Raw genomic sequence first — 17,444 nt, 5'->3', positions numbered from 1 at the left:
ACAGACGACGCTATTATTCATTTACCGACGTAGTATATATATTCAACGACGGTATTTTTAATTTACCGTCGTTGATAATATAAAAACCCACATAAAAATAAATCTGAAAATTTTCTTCTTACCGTCTTCTCAAATTCCAGGGAAGTATCCTTTATGATGTCCCTCATAAAGCGCATGACATAATACCCGCATTCTACACTGCTTGGTTGCTTTGGAGTGTCGGGCAGAGTTTTCCAAAGAGGTGTTTTACGGCCTACTCTGCCTATGTGTGTATTATACATTTTTAGAGCAGAGTTCACTATGTTTTTCCCGTCCTCATCCACAACACGATTTCCAGGCAGTGGATCCAGAAAATAGACGGTCTCCTTCTTTGCTCTCACAATGATCAAGACCCAATGACGGCTGCACAAAATAAATATAAAGGTTAAATAGTTTTATATGCAGAGCATCATACAAACAAAATCCTGTTTTTTGTTTGGAGACTAACCCTAGATTGTAAGGCATCAGGAAAATATGTTCACCATCTGTTTTTTGAAGTCGATTGGCTACGAGACGTGATCTTTCAGTTAATGAACCAGCGTCGACACTAACTAGAGCAGGGTCGATAAAGCCAACCATGTTCACCATATTTGCAGCCTTCAAATGATCAAATAGGCACCTAAATAAATGAATTGAAACCATGAGTGTTTTTTTTTTTCAACATAAAGGAGAGTGTCAAATGAATATTTGATAAGGACAAACCTCATATATACTGCAACGACAGTAGCCCCAATTTCTTCCATGCCAGCAAATTGGGTAATATCTGCATGCAAGACGAAGGTGTTACGATCTATGACAAACACCTCCTTCTCAATAGTAAAGCTCATAGCCTTCTCCTGAGGCTTTAGTGTCGATTCAACATAACTACAAAGGGATTGTAAAGAAGATGGCAACTCCAGCTTTGAATAATCTGGTACTTCAGTACTCTGTTTGAACAAATAAAGCAACATAAAGTGACGTGGTAAATAAATAACAACGACGGTTTAAATAACAAAACGTCGTCTTAAAATGAGTTACACGACGGTAAAAATATACCGTCGTAATGAATACTTTATTTCGTCGTTTAAATAAAACCGACGTCTAATTCAAATGCAAAATTCATAATTAATGAATTTACCTTTTCAATTTTCTTTTCGCCAAAACTGGATTGCTGTTTTAATAAACAAAGAGAGATATATATATATATATATAAGAAAGATTGTACAACAATTTAAACATTCAACTAAATAAAAAATGGCGTGGAAATTTAAAACAAACGACGGTTGAAAGAAAATATAGACGTCTGAAAATTGAAAAACAAATGAAAAAGGCAAAGTTAAGAGAATTTACCTTTTCATCTTTCTTTTCTTCAATCTTTTCACCATCCCCAGATTTCTGTTATAAGAAATAAAGAAATATATATAAGACATAGTACAAAAAGGGCAAAAAAAAAAAAGTAAAGAAATTAAATTAAACCATCGTGGTAATAATAACAAACGACGGTATTTAAGAATTACAGACGTGTATATTTAATAAAACGACGGTAAATAATAAACGTCGTGGTATTTCATATACTACGACGGTATCTAAGCTTGTACAACAATTTAAACATTCAATTAAATAATTGCAGACGTGTAACATTCATTAAACGTCGTGGTAATTCCTTTATTGAAAAAAAAATGAAAAAAGCAAAGTTACGATAATTTACCTGTTCAACTATCTCAAGTATCTTTCCTTCTACTCTCTTTTCTACTTCCCCTGATTTCTGTTTTAAGAAATAAAGAAATATATAAATGACATTGTAGAAAAATTAAACGTCGTGGTAATTCCTTTATTGAAAAAAAAAATGAAAAAAAGCAAAGTTATGAGAATTTACCTGTTCAACTATCTCAAGTATCTTTCCTTCTACTCTCTTTTCTACTTTCCCTGATTTCTGTTTTAAGAAATAAAGAAATATATAAATGACATTGTAGAAAAATTAAAACAAATAAATAAACCGTCGTGGTAAATATTAACAGAAGACGGTATGAAATAATTACAGACGTCTAAACAACATCAAACGACGTTTAAATAAAAAGCGTCGTGGTATAACTTTAACACGGCGGTAAATATAAACAGAGAAACAGAGAATTCAAAGTTCAAAGACGTTACCATTTCCTCCTGCTTTTCCCCATTCTTGGCAGTCTCCTCCTCAAATTGTAGGGCTCTAACATCAAGTGCCCCAGAGCAGCTTGCTTTGTCCGACATTGGATTTTTGGGACTTTGCCCTTGGATTTAGGACAATGTATTCAGTTTCAGCACGCTTGGATCAAAATTGGGGATGATTTTTGAAAGCTGACTCAGCAAATTTTCCCTCTCAGCTTCTACCAATTGCTTGGTCCTAGCCTCCATCTTTAAACTCTCTTCCCTTGATCTAGCCTCCATTTTCAAAGTCTCTTCTTGAAGGACAAGTCTTACACTTTCCTTCAATTGATCAGCAAACCTTACCTTCTGTTGTCTAGGTAAATTGAAGTATTGCTTAGGGGAAACCCCAGCCCCTACCCCTCTAACTCTTCCTGGATGCTCGGGACCCAAAGCCAATGTCAAAACATCATTGGTTCCTGACAGAGAAAGAGTGCCTTCAGAGACTTGCTTTTGCAAATCATCCTAACAAAAAGACATAATAAAAAGTCAGAATAAGGAAACAAACGACGGTTATTTATAAAAAATAGACGTAATATAATATTTCACACGACTCAATAACATAACAATTGACGTAATATAATATTTCAGACGACGCTAACTAAATACCGACGTTATTAATTATTAAACGTCAATAATAATCCACCGACGTCTTATGATATACTTACAAAAAACAGAGCATGGATTCCAGATTCAGACCTTTAACGACGCGTTTTAAAATATTTCGACGTAGTAAAACTTTTCACACGACGCAAAAATATAACAGCTGACGTAATAAATTTTTTAAAACAGAGTGAGTAGGCTTACAATTAATTTTGCTTTCTCTGCAGTCTTTGGATCCGGGATGTTACCATGTTTGTCTTCTCTTGCTTTTTTCCATAACGTAGATCGATCAATATCTACCCCAGGCATGATTTCCTTCAAGTCCTCCTTAAAACCAACATATCCTTTTCGAGACAATCGATGATTGTACTCGAGTTTCTCCCTCCTCTTTGATTGTACCCCATGCACAGCCTCAAATTCTTTAGATAACCTTGAAGCTACAAAGGCATCCCATTGAGCTTTCTCTATGAATTTGTATGTTTCAGGGGGCTGCCTTAATCTATCCCGCTCCTTGATGAATGGAAGGATATGAAACCTCATTAGTGTAGACTTGAAATCCTTCCATTTCTTGGCGACAGAAGATAGCACCATTTGCTTGCCCCCTTTACCAACCACAAAAGCCAAGTCAACGGCTTCCCAAATCTGCTCTTTTATATCCTTGGATATTTGAACCCATTTCTTGTCCACAAGTGGGACTCGGGAGCGTGCCAACACACCAATGTAGGACTGCATCTCATTATGTGCACGGCCATATGGTTTCCCTTCTTCATTGTACTCAACAACAGGCTTGATTTTCTGAATTTTTCTCTGCACAACACGGGGCATTGTGCTCATACCCCGACCTGACTTTGCCTCCTCAGAAATAGTTGCCGTGCTGGCTGGTTCTGTCTCAGAAGATGAAACAAACTTCATCTTCTTCGAGGCCTTGGTTTGAGGATTTACAACTCTAAGCTCCTTCTTCGAGGATTCATTTTTTTTCAAGCCAGACTCCTTACTTTGGGATTGAGAAACCATGGTTACAGAAAAATTAAACCTGCAAGTGAAAATATATCAGTGAAATTAAGAAAAACCACGACGATTATTTATAAACTACGACGTATTATAATATTTCAAACGATGTAGGAAAAAAATAAACGACGTAATAATAAATTTACACGACGTTAATTAATCACCGACGTGATAAAATATTACAACGACGTCAATAATAAAAAACCGACGTCTTATGATATAATCAAAAACATAGTATTAAATATTACAACGACGTTAATAATAAAAATTCGCCGTGGTATTGAAAAGAAAACGACGTAAATATTAATATATCGTCGTCTCTACCACAAAAACAAATTAGGAACAACGTAAAATATTTTCAGCAGAAAAATAATTAAAAAGATTTTCGAAACAAAAACCATTGTTCAGAGAAATCAAACATGCGATGAATATATCCTTAAAAATCAAAAATAAAAAAAGGATATCATTTTAAAAAACAACGACGAACACTTTCACACGACACGAGGGTGACTGACGAACCGTCGTGGTCTATAAATCTAACCACGTAAATAACAAGCCACCGTCGTCTTATTTAGTTGAAGTAAAAGAACCAGAGTAGTGTTCAAACTTGGAAACTTTTCATCTTTGTCTGCAAATTTTATCAAACTTGGAAAGAAAAAATGTAAAAAGATTTAAAAAAACGAAAATGATATGTGCATGCAAAACAGGAAAAAAAATCCTTCCAGAAATGCTTACCCTTTGCTTGCGATGAAAGCTTTCTTCTGGAGTTTGGTGTTTCAGTTTAGAGATGAAGACGAAGAGGAGATAAGCTTGAAAGTTTGAAACAGTTCTTGGAGAATGAAAAATGAGAAAAGCTTGAAAGTTTTTCTCGGGTTTGGAAACAGTGCAAGTATGGGTCAGGAAGGCGAAAAGTTTAAAATAATAAAAAACCGTTTCATAAAAACGACGCTATTAATAGTATGCGCCCTAGTATGATACATTATACGGCGCTATTGTTAACACTGCCCTATAATATTACTTTCAACGACGGTATATTTTAATGAAACGACGTTTTTAAATCGAATTACACGACGCATGTTTCTTCAAAAAAGATGAATCGTCATTTTCCAATTTACCCAACGACCTTATATTCAATAATAACGACGTGAAAAATTAATACCACGTCGTATTAATTACTCATACCGACGTGTAATGTTTTTAATTACACAATAAATTAATTTTCCAAAAAATTACAACGTCGTTTTTATATAGCGTCGTTGTTAATAATATATACGACCGTATTTTAAATTTAAACGACGTTTATGTTATATATAAACGTCGATAATTTAAAAAACCGACGTGGTATATAAGATTTGTTTATAAATAATGGGTTTTCTGTCTTTCTGTCGTCTTCATTTTTCAATTAGGGTTTCAACTTTTTCTCACCTCTCTGGAGGCACATCACCTCTCTGTCTCACCTCGCTTTTTCTCACCTATCTGAAAGACACAAACACGCACACATCATCTAAAAAATTGTCTTTCTGCACAGAAGGAGAACAAGGTCTGCATTAGGGCCAAGCAGGGGTTTGCTACATCCTCCTGTGTAGCAAGGGTGGAACCAGCCTTAGAACCTGCATGGGTTTGCAGCCGCACTTGCCCGTTTGAAGGCATACGAGGGCACAACCCACAACAGGTTCTAAGTCTGGTTCCACCCTTGCTACACAGGAGTTTTGAAGAAACAGTTGATTTTGATGAAAATGGGAATCGAGGAGTGAGCTTTCATTTTTCAGTTTGGATGTTGATGTGTGTGCGCGTTTGTGTATCTGAAAGACACAAACACGCACACATCATCTACAAAATTGTCTTTCTTTGCAGAGTCCCTCAAACTTCTCCTTCAACTCTTCCTTCTTCTTTGCCTCGTCTTCACTCTCATCAAGCTTGAGACCTTCCTTGGCGGCTGAGATAAGCTTCTTGCCCTCAAACTCCTTGTGAGAGTAATTGGCACATCATCCACTTCTAAAACATTGCCTTTGTTCATTCTGGTTCGATTATGATGAGGAACAGAGTTCATTCTGGTAATGATAGACGAATAATGGCATAAAATTTGTACGTTGTTAATGTAACAAACCGTCGTGGTTAGTACAATTATGCGACAGTAGAGTTATGGATACCGTCGTAGTATAGTATAATTAAAAAGTCGATAAATTTATATTTACAGTCGTGGTAACTTATTTAAATCGGCGATTTTTTTTGTAATTAACCGTCGTAGATTCTTTTGAATTTATGCGTCGCTGACTAAGAAAATTGGGTCGTGTTTATTAATTAATTAACACGGCGTCTTATTTTTATATCGTCGTCTTTACTTTCTACGGCGTTGATTTCATAGATGCAATCGCTGTTTTTAGGTTCAGATTTTAACTATGAAAATACCTTTGTAATAAGACGACGCTTTTTTAATTTGGTGCGTCGTGCTTTCAAAATATCTATACGTGTGCCGTTTTTTAGGTGTTTAAAGTATGTTTCTACGACGGGTTTCTATTACCGTCGTCTTTTAAAAAACAACGACGGTTTTTTGATCTACCGTCGTTGTTTACTGGTCGTCTTTTGCCCTTTTTGTAGTAGTGTCTAGAACTGCCCAAAACACCAACCACTCCAATTAGGAACGAACTTCCTTTGAACTTGAATTGTCCAATTTCTTACACCTATTGATTTCAGATCGACCCCAAAACAGGGGCAGCATCATAATATGGTGGGCGGAGTCATTTGGTTATGATTGAGTGAAATCCGATCTCTAGAACTACCCAAAATACCAACAACTCCAATTAGGAACGAACTGCCTTTGAACCTGAATTGTCCAATTCTTACACCTATTGATTTCGGATCGAGCCCAAAACAGGGGCAGCATCATAATATGGTGGGAGGAGTCATTTGGTTAAGTTTGAGTGAAATCCGATCTCTAGAACTACCCAAAACACCAACAACTCCAATTAGGAACGAACTGCCTTTGAACTTGAATTGTCCAATTTCTTACACCTATTGATTTCGGATCGAGCCCAAAACGGGGGCAGCGTCATAATATGGTGGGAGGAGTCATTTGGTGAGTTTTGAGTGAAATCCAATCGCAGGAAGTATGGAATACACCAAACACTCTAATTAGGAACGAACTGTCGTTGAACTTGAATTGTCCAACTTCTCACACCTATTGATTTCGGATTGAGCCCAAAACTTGGGCAACATCATAATATGGTGGGAGGAGTCATTTGGTGACTTTTGAGTGAAATCCAATCGCAGGAAGTATGGAATACACCAACCACTCTAATTAGGAAAGAACTGCCGTTGAACTTGAATTGTCCAATTTCTCACACCTATTGAGTTTGGATCAAGCCCAAAACGTGGGCAACATCATAATATGGTGGGAGGAGTCACTTGGTGTGTTTTGAGTGAAATCGAATCACCAGAACTATGAATTACCCCAACCACTCCAAGTGGAACGAACTGCCCTTGAACTTGAATTGTCCAATTTCTTACACCTATTGATTTCAGATCGAGCCCAAAACTTGGACAACATCATAATATGGTGGGAGTAGTCATTTGGTGACTTTTGAGTGAAATCCAATCGTTAGAAGCATGGAATACACCAACCACTCTAATTAGGAACGAACTGCCGTTGAACTTGAATTGTCCAACTTCTCACACCTATTGATTTCGGATTGAGCCCAAAACTTGGGCAACATCATAATATGGTGGGAGGAGTCATTTGGTGAGTTTTGAGTGAAATCTAATCGCTAGAAGTATGGAATACACCAACCACTCCAATTAGGAACGAACTGTCGTTGCACTTGAATTGTCCAATTTCTCACATTGTCTACCGCGCAAATCTCACGGCCTGGGTTTCCGGGCCGAGGGGATGTGCGTTGACACGCGGTTTCCTGCTTTTGGGTGCGGTGCGGTTGTGCGCGGGCGTGCCAGCACGGTCTACCGTGCGTCGATGAATTGATGAGTGTTGGATGGTTGAGTGGTTCGCCTGTTTGAACTCGTCCTGTAATCAAACGATTGTAGTCGAGAGAGGAAATAGTCTCGGCTGTTAGGTTCACGGCCTGAACTACAAGGCCGTTGAGTGATGGTGTAGGTGGTGGGTTTTTGGCGGTGCTCCGGCGCGCTGCCAGGGGGCGGCGGTCGTGTGATATATGGGGTGAGTGAGCGAACAACAAGGATGGTGCTCCAGCGCCTCGAAAATCAAGGGTCGTATGATATATTGATGAATGGATTTTCCTTACAACCTAACACTACTCCTAGGAAAGCAAGTAAAGATATTGAAAGTGCATTAAAAGAAAAAATAAGTTGCTCCGTGGGAGGCTTTGTTTTGGTGTTTATAGGAAGAGTCCCTGGAGGAGTAATCGAGGCTGAAAATCTGCATGGTGGAGCTAGATTGGAGCAAGTGGGCAGTCCAATCGACATTTGGGATCGTGAAGTATGGTGGTGTGACCCCATAAATCCTGGTGAATCTCGGCCGCCGCTCTTGATCGGGTTTTGAGCTTCTGGCCGTGGAGACGCATTTATGGCCTGGATAGCTGGTGAACCAATATCTCAGGCTGTCAGAATTCTTGTGAGAATGTCCACGTCTAATCACTCTGATTCTCATCACCAAATCCGGACTCCAGTCACTTCCCACCTTCCCTCATGCATTAAATGCTTATTTGTGGCCAGTGGGTTTGCTGCAATTAAACAAGCACTACTTCATTAAATGAAGCCTGGGACCCTGTTGTCACGTGATGATTTGCCTTTAATGCTTTGGCCGGAATTTGCCTGGCCTCGGCCTCGGCCTGTGCTTGAGGCCGAGATGATCATGCCTTAGCATTTCTTCTTTTGTCTTCAGGAGGGCGAACTACCCTAGCGAAACGCTGCGTTTCAGCCTTTACGAACAAATGCCAGGGCCGAGAGAAAGGGCTCCTTCGGCCAACTTATGGCCGTGATTTACTAGGCACAAACACACACCTATTGATTTCAGATCGAGCCAAAAACTTGGGCAACAACATAATATGGTGGGAGGAGTCATTTGGTGAGTTTTGAGTGAAATCCAATCGCTAGAAGTATGGAAAACACCAACCACTCCAATTTCGGACGAACTGCCGTTGAAATTGAATTGTAGAAATTTCTCACACCTATTCATTTCGGATCGAGCCCAAAACTTGGGCAACATCATAATATGGTGGGAGGAGTCAATTGGTGAGTTTTGAGTGAAATCCAATCGTTAGAAGTATGGAATACTCCAACCACTCCAATTTGGAACGAACTGCCGTTGAACTTGAATTGTCCAATTTCTCACACCAATTGACTTCGGATCGAGCCCAAAACTTGGGCAACATCATAATATGGTGGGAGGACTCATTTGGTGTGTTTTGAGTGAAATCCAATCGCCAGAACTATGAATTACCCCAACCACTCCAATTTGGAACGAACTGCCTTTGAAATTGAATTGTCCAATTTCTTACACCTATTGATTACGGATCGAGCCCAAAACTTCTGCAACATCATAATATGGTGGGAGGAGTCATTTGGTGAGTTTTGAGTGAAATCCAATTCCTAGAAGCATGGAATACACCAACCACTCTAATTAGGAACGAACTGCCGTTGAAATTGAATTGTCCAATTTCTCACACCTATGGATTTCGGATCGAGACCAAAACTTGGGCAACATCATAATATGGTGGGAGGAGTCATTTGGTGAGGTTTAAGTGAAATACAATCACAACAAGTACGGAATACATCAACCACTCCAATCAGGAACGAACTGCCGTTGAGCTTGAATTGTCCAATTTCTCACACCTATAGATTTCGGATCGAGCCCAAAACTTGGGCAACATCATAATATGGTGGGAGGAGTCATTTGGTGTGTTTTGAGTGAAATCCAATCGCCAGAACTATGAATTACCCCAACCACTCCAATTTGGAACGAACTGCCTTTGAAATTGAATTGTCCAATTTCTTACACCTATTGATTACGGATCGAGCCCAAAACTTCTGCAACATCATAATATGGTGGGAGGAGTCATTTGGTGAGTTTTGAGTGAAATCCAATCGCTAGAAGCATGGAATACACCAACCACTCTAATTAGGAACGAACTGCCGTTGAAATTGAATTGTCCAATTTCTCACACCTATGGATTTCGGATCAAGACCAAAACTTGGGCAACATCATAATATGGTGGGAGGAGTCATTTGGTGAGGTTCAAGTGAAATACAATCGCAACAAGTATGGAATACATCAACCACTCCAATCAGGAACGAACTGCCGTTGAGCTTGAATTGTCCAATTTCTCACACCTATAGATTTCGGATCGAGCCCAAAACTTGGGCAACATCATAATATGGTGGGAGGAGTCATTTGGTGTGTTTTGAGTGAAATCCAATCGCCAGAACAATGAATTACCCCAACCACTCCAATTTGGAACGAACTGCCTTTGAATTTGAATTGTCCAATTTCTTACACCTATTGATTTCGGATCGAGCCCAAAACTTGGGCAACATCATAATATGGTGGAAGGAGTTGTTTGGTGTGTTTTGAGTGAAATCCAATCGCTAGAACTATGAATTACCCCAACCACTCCAATTTGGAACGAACTGCCTTTGAACTTGAATTGTCCAATTTCTTACACCTATTGGTTTCGGATCGAGCCCAAAACTTCTGCAACATCATAATATGGTGGGAGGAGTCATTTGGTGTGTTTTGAGTGAAATCCAATTGCTAGAACTATGAATTACCCCAACCACTCCAATTTGGAACGAACTGCCTTTGAATTTGAATTGTCCAATTTCTCACACCTATTGATTTCGGATCGAGCCCAAAACTTGGGCAACATCATAATACGGTGGGAGGAGTTTTTTGGTGAGTTTTGAGTGAAATCCAATCGCCAGAACTATGAATTACCCCAACCCCTCCAATTTGGAACGAACTGCCTTTGAACTTGAATTGTCCAATTTCTTTCACCTATTGATTTTGGATCGAGCCCAAAACTTGGACAACATCATAATATGGTGGGAGGAGTCATTTGGTGTGTCTTGAGTGAAATCCAATCGCTAGAAGTACGGAATACACCAACCACTCCAATTAGGAACGAACTGCCGTTGAACTTGAATTGTCCAATTTCACACACCTATTGATGTCGGATTGAGCCCAAAACTTGGGCAACATCATAATATGGTGGGAGGAGTCATTTGGTGTGTTTTGAGTGAAATCCAATCGCCAGAACAATGAATTACCCCAACCACTCCAATTTGGAACGAACTTCCTTTGAATTTGAATTGTCCAATTTCTCACACCTATTGATTTCGGATCGAGCCCAAAACTTGGGCAACATCATAATACGGTGGGAGGAGTTTTTTGGTGTGTTTTGAGTGAAATCCAATCGCCAGAACTATGAATCACCCCCAACCACTCCAATTTGGAACGAACTGCCTTTGAACTTGAATTGTCCAATTTCTTACACCTATTGATTTCGGATCGAGCCTAAAACTTCAGGAACATCATAATATGGTGGGAGAAGTCGTTTGGTGAGTTTTGAGTGAAATTCAATCGCTAGAAGTGTGGAATACACCAACCACTCCAATTAGGAACGAACTGCCGTGGAACTTGAATTGTCCAATTTCTCACACCTATTGACTTCAAATCGAGCCCAAAACTTGAGCAACATCATAATATGGTGGGAGGAGTCATTTGGTGTGTTTTGAGTGAAATCCAATCGCCAGAACTATGAATTACCCCCAACCACTCCAATTTGGATCGAACTGCCTTTGAACTTGAATTGTCTAATTTCTTACACCTATTGATTTTGGATTGAGCGCAAAACTTGAGCAACATCATAATATGGTGGGAGGAGTCATTTGTTGAGTTTTGAGTGAAATCCAATCGCTAGAACTATGAATTACCCCAACCACTCCAATTTGGAACGAACTGCCTTTGAACTTGAATTGTCCAATTTCTCACACCTATTGATTTCGGATCGAGCCCAAAACTTGGGCAACATCATAATACGGTGGGAGGAGTTGTTTGGTGTGTTTTGAGTGAAATCCAATCGCCAGAACTATGAACTACCCCAACCACTCTAATTTGGAATGAACTGCCTTCGAACTTGAATTGTGCAATTTCTTTCACCTATTTATTTCGGATCAAGCCCAAAACTTGGAAAACATCATAATATGGTGGGAGGAGTCATTTGGTTTGTTTTGAGTGAAATCTAATCTTTAGAAGTATGGAATACACCAACCACTCCAATTAGTAACGAACTGCCGTTGAACTTGAATTGTCTAATTTCTCACACCTATTGATTTCCGATTGAGCCCAAAACTTGGGCAACATCATAATATGGTGGGAGGAGTCATTTCGTGTGTTTTGAGTGAAATCCAATCGCCAGAACAACGAATTACCCCCAACCACTCCAATTTGGAACGAACTGCCTTTGAACTTGAATTGTCCAATTTCTTACACCTATTGATTTCGGATCGGGCCCAAAACTTGAGCAACAACATAATATGGTGGGAGGAGTCGTTTGGTGAGTTTTGAGTGAAATCCAATTGCTAGAAGTATGGAATACACCAACCACTCCAATTCGGAACGAACTGCCGTTAAACTTGAATTATCCAATTTCTCACACCAATTGACTTCGGATCGAGCCCAAAACTTGGGCAACATCATAATATAGTGGGAGGAGTCATTTGGTGTGTTTTGAGTGAAATCCAATCGCTAGAACTATGAATTACACCCAACCACTCCAATTTGGAGCGAACTTCCTTCGAACTTGAATTGTCCAATTTCTTACACCTATTGATTTCGGATCGAGCCCAAAACTTGAGCAACATTATAATATGTAGGGAGGAGTCATTTGGTGTGTTTTGAGTGAAATCCAATCGCTAGAACTACGAATTACCCCAACCACTCTAATTTGGAACGAACTGCCTTTGGACTTGAAATGTCCAATTTCTCACACCTATTGATTTCGGATCGAGCCCAAAACTTGGGCAACATCATAATACGGTGGGAGCAGTTGTTTGGTGTGTTTTGAGTGAAATCCAATCGCCAGAACTATGAATTACCCCAACCACTCCAATTTTGAACGAACTGCCTCTGAACTTAAATTGTCCCATTTCTTTCACCTATTGATTTCGGATCGAGCCCAAAACTTGGGAAACATCATAATACGGTGGGAGGAGTCATTTGGTGTGCTTTGAGTGAAATCCAATCGCCAGAACTATGAATTACCCCAACCACTCCAATTTGGAACGAACTGCCGCTGAACTTGAATTGTCCCATTTCTCACACCTATTGATTTCGAATCGAGCCCAAAACTTGGGCAACATCATAATATGGTGGGAGGAGTCATCCTATTGATTTCGGATCGAGCCCAAAACTTGGGCAACATCATAATATGGTGGGAGGAGTCATTTGGTGTGTTTTGAGTGAAATCCAATCGCCAAAACTATGAATTTCCTCAACCACTCCAATTTGGAACGAACTGCCTTTGAACTTGAATTGTCCAATTTCTTACACCTATTGATTTCGGATCGATCCCAAAACTTGAGCAACATCATAATATGGTGGGAGGAGTCGTTTGGTGAGTTTTGAGTGAAATCCAATCGCTAGAAGTATGGAATACACCAACCACTCCAATTTGGAACGAATTGCCGTTGAACTTGAATTGTCCAATTTCTCACACCTATTGATTTCGAATCGAGCCCAAAACTTGGGCAACATCATAATATGGTGGGAGGAGTCATTTGGTGTGTTTTGAGTGAAATCCAATCGCCAGAACTATGAATTACCCTCAACCACTCCAATTTGGAACGAACTGCCTTTGAACTTGAATTGTCCAATTTCTTACACCTATTGATTTCGGATCGAGCCGAAAACTTGAGCAACATCATAATATGGTGGGAGGAGTCGTTTGGTGAGTTTTGAGTGAAATCCAATCGCTAGAAGTTTGGAATACACCAACCACTCCAATTAGGAACAAACTGCCGTTGAACTTGAATTGTCCGCATTATGCCAAATTTCACTTTCAGCAACACTACATAGGCATAGGTAAATCGAAATTCGATGCTATTAGCACGTCAGGGATCGATTTTATAAATAACGATACTAAACAGCTATAAGGACATGAGTATGAAGTTTTGGTTTTTTATGACGATGCCTTTGATTCCCTTTAGCATCATCTCTCATAATCATAGATGCCTAAAGTGATTTGCCTTTTTTTTTTTTTTTAAGAGGTACATTTTTTTAAAAAAGCCACCGTTGCCTAAAGGGTAGTCAACTCTAGTCCAAAATTTTTCACCCTCTCCCTCTCAAACTCTCGCCCTATCTTCCATCTCCCTCTCAATTTTTTCAATCCCTCTCAAACTCTCGCCCTAACTTCCATCTCCCTCTCAATTTTTTCAATCCCTCTCAAACTCTCGCCCTAACTCCTCTCCCTCTCAAACTCTCTATTTCTTCTCTCTCCTCCATCACTGCTTCTTTCTCTCTCAGATGTTCCGACCATGGCCGGTGCTTTCCTCAGGGCTAAAGCCCAGCCACCCCTGCCCATCCCTCAGTCGCGGCGAGCTTCGAAAGGTCGCCTTTGGTGCATGAGAAACCTTCAAATTTTAGTAGAGTCTTTCTAGTTTCTCCACTGGACACCTTTGGTGCGATGCCAAAAGCCAATCTGAGTTTGGATCTCGTTTTTCTTCCTATATGTTCCTATAAATGTTAAATATGCTTCTTCAGATTGCATGCTCAAAGAAGAAGTAGATATCTGGGATTTGGGTTGACACAGAGATGGCCAAAAGATTGAGTTTCGCAGCTCTTCGTCAGCAGTATTCTCTCTTTCCCTTTCTTTCTCTCAAATCTATTTTTAGGGTTTTTTGTTTAAAATGCTTGTTTTGATTCTTGGGTTTGTTGCTTAAGATTATCATCGTTCACTAATAATGAACAACTCAAGAGACTGTTTTCTTCTTTTGGAGATGTTACAGATGGTATTTCTACGTTTCTTATTAATTTGCTCCGATTATTTATTTTTTTTTCTTCTGTAATTTGTGGAAATTACTGACTGATTTTTACCTTTGTGATGATTTTGTTTAACTGTATATTTAGCTAGAATGGCTGTGGACCGTATAACTCAAAGACCCAAAGGATTCGGTTTTGTCACTTACAAGTCAGATGTTGAGGCACAAAAAGCTTTGAAGGCCATGAATGGCAGGGTAATTTCCTTCTTCCCTATGGTTAAAATTTTTAATTTTATTTTTATAAATGGGAAGGCCTCCTTGCTGTGATAAAGAAGGGGTCAAGAAAGGACCTTGGACTCCCGAAGAAGATATCATTTTGGTCTATTACATTCAAGAACATGGTCCTGGAAATTGGAGGGCTGTTCCTACCAATACAGGTTTATTTTCTTTCTCTTCTGTTTCTTCTGTTGCTTTTTGTTTGAGTAAAAATATACTTGGTTTTCACTTGATGTGCCAGTTTTGTTAGCTTCTGTATAATTTTGAGATGAAAAGGCAGGATATTTCATTTTGGAGCTGCATTTAAATTATTAAAAGTACAGCCATTTTGGTATTTTGTTAGTGAAGCATTAGGGTGCGGTGATCGTACTATTTTGGCATTCAACTAACACATCTTTGTTCTGATTTGGTAAATTGACTCATATTATAATTGTTTTTGTGCCAAATTGCAGATCATATAGCCCTTATACTTGCGCATTCTAATCTTTTATGTACTGAATATGTGTTTTTCGTTGATCAAATTTCCTAGTCTTTGTTTTTGTCATATGTTTTTAAATTGTATTTTTTTGTGAACACCTTCAGTCTTGTTTTTCTCTTTCAAAGTTTTTGTTAAAATTTGTCCAGATGGTTGATGGGAGGCTGATTTTTGTTGAAGTTGCCCAGAGTCAAAAACATGAAGAGGATACCAAATCTAGATAATGACCTAATTTTTTCTCTATGTTGTTCAAGATGGGTTAACTTCTTAAGATTGAACACATATTATATTACTATTGTATGCTCATCATTGCTTTGGTAATTCAAGTTTGAGAAATCTGAATACAGCTTCCTCTTGTAATGTCATTTTTCCCATTAAAAAAGAGAAGAAATGATTCTATTATACTTCAGCGAGTAAAGGTATTTTGAAAAATAACCAAAGGTTTTGGCATATCTTTACTTTTATTGTTTCTTTTTGTATATTCGTTTTGGATAGTAATTACCTTCAAAAGGTTAAGAACTTGTAAACTTTTGGGTAAGTAATTATCTTCAAAATTTAAGAACTTATAAACTAAGTGTTGTCTTTTTATATTCATATAACTGAAGTTAGTTCTAGCATATATGCCATGCCCTTGATCGCCGATATTAATAGGTACGAAAAGGAAAGTGTTTTGGCCTGAAACTTTGGGCATTTACTTGTGCATTTTGAGATCACCAAGGGGACTAATTATGGTTGGCATTTGAGTTAAATGTGTCTATAATTGATTTGTGTGTTCTTTTTGTTTTTGTGCCAAATTTGCATATGCTATGTCTCTTTATATCTAAATGCATATCCTAATTCTTCTTATTATGTTTTTCTTCTTTTTGTTCTCACTTGATATGCTGAGGTCTGGTTGCATATGGTTCACCATTGACTCTTATCTTACTTACTCTTAACAGAAAAATTTGGCTTACTCTCTACTCCATCACATAATCATTTAATTCCTTTTTGAAACATGAAGTGAGATCCATTTAATGGCTTCTTGTTATCTAATTAGATTGGTTGACAAATTAGATTTTTCTTGTTCACCAATATGATTTGGTAAATTTGAAGTGACAACATATCTTAAGCAAATTTAGTACCTTGCACTTTTTAAGCTTATGTTCATATTTCTGCTGTTTGTGTTTACATTTTACATGCTTTTTTTTTTCTTTTTTCAGTGTAGAGCTAGATGGAAAGACACGTACACCTATACGGAATTGGATGAGGTGCGAGAAGAATTGGCAACTCATGTCCTATAATGGCTTTTTAATTGAACGAAACATTCCTCCTTCATTTTACATGTCTTTCTAGCTAGTATTTTGCGTATATATAGACAAGTATGGATAATTTGTGGTGTGGGGCTGGAAAAATTGTGATTTGGATGTGACAAGTGGATCATTCAAGTATTTTGCTTATATATATATATATATATATATATATATAGACAAGTATGGATATATTTAAATTACTGTTTATATATATGTTTTTTATGAGCAATGGCAAAACAACATGATTTGGAAATGAGGCCTTTCTTAAAATACTAACACAGTAACTAAGTAAAGTGTGATGTGAAACAAGCAAAATACCTACCCTTTTCTTACATAAGTGATGCCTATTGTTTATAACAACTTCAGTTTTCCAGAAATAATTGAAGTTGAAAGATAAAAACAACCACCAGACATCTATATCACTGATGCCTACAACAGGAAGTAGCATTAGCATTTATGTAATCACCAACACTATGGGAGGCTTTTTACTTCTGCAAAATTAAAAAAGCGATGATGTATAATATAATTCACAACACCATTATTTCTTTCTACGATGTTGTAATTGCTAATAAGCATCAGCATAGTAGATGTCACTGATGCTGTTAGATCTCTTTAGCCTCACCCCTTTTGAAACTACCGATGCT

At 38.3% G+C, this 17,444-nt stretch overlaps 1 protein-coding gene across 6 annotated transcripts; it reads left to right on the top strand.

The window, feature by feature from the left end:
- Positions 1–14,063: 14,063 nt before the first annotated feature.
- On the top strand, positions 14,064–16,997 carry LOC148295686 (glycine-rich RNA-binding protein-like). 6 transcript variants are annotated; one of them, XM_088249872.1, is made up of 4 exons: positions 14,064–14,631; positions 14,723–14,790; positions 14,909–15,015; positions 16,711–16,997. In XM_088249872.1, the coding sequence occupies exons 1-4, from the start codon at positions 14,594–14,596 to the stop codon at positions 16,789–16,791; spliced, it is 294 nt and encodes a 97-aa protein (XP_088105998.1). In that variant the 5' UTR covers positions 14,064–14,593; the 3' UTR covers positions 16,792–16,997. The 6 variants fall into 6 exon arrangements, 1 of the variants encoding a protein (XP_088105998.1); XR_015834330.1 differs by having other exon boundaries at positions 14,067–14,631; positions 14,913–15,197; XR_015834331.1 differs by lacking the exon at positions 14,723–14,790 and having other exon boundaries at positions 14,068–14,631.
- The last annotated feature ends 447 nt before the right edge of the window (positions 16,998–17,444 follow it).

The sequence above is a fragment of the Prunus avium genome, chromosome 3 (assembly GCF_965620075.1).
Source record: "Prunus avium chromosome 3, drPruAviu1.hap1.1, whole genome shotgun sequence".
NCBI classification, from domain to species: Eukaryota; Viridiplantae; Streptophyta; class Magnoliopsida; order Rosales; family Rosaceae; genus Prunus; species Prunus avium.
Note: the sequence above shows the minus strand (reverse complement) of the source record. Positions and strands in the feature narration are given on the sequence as shown.

Excerpts from the sequence above, each read along its gene's own strand:
- LOC148295686 (XM_088249872.1), top strand. The coding sequence starts at position 14,594 with ATGGCCAAAAGATTGAGTTTCGCAGCTCTTCGTCAGCA. Across the intron at positions 14,632-14,722 it reads TTCGCAGCTCTTCGTCAGCA|ATTATCATCGTTCACTAATA; the intron begins GTATTCTCTCTT and ends TTGTTGCTTAAG. Across the intron at positions 14,791-14,908 it reads TTTTGGAGATGTTACAGATG|CTAGAATGGCTGTGGACCGT; the intron begins GTATTTCTACGT and ends CTGTATATTTAG.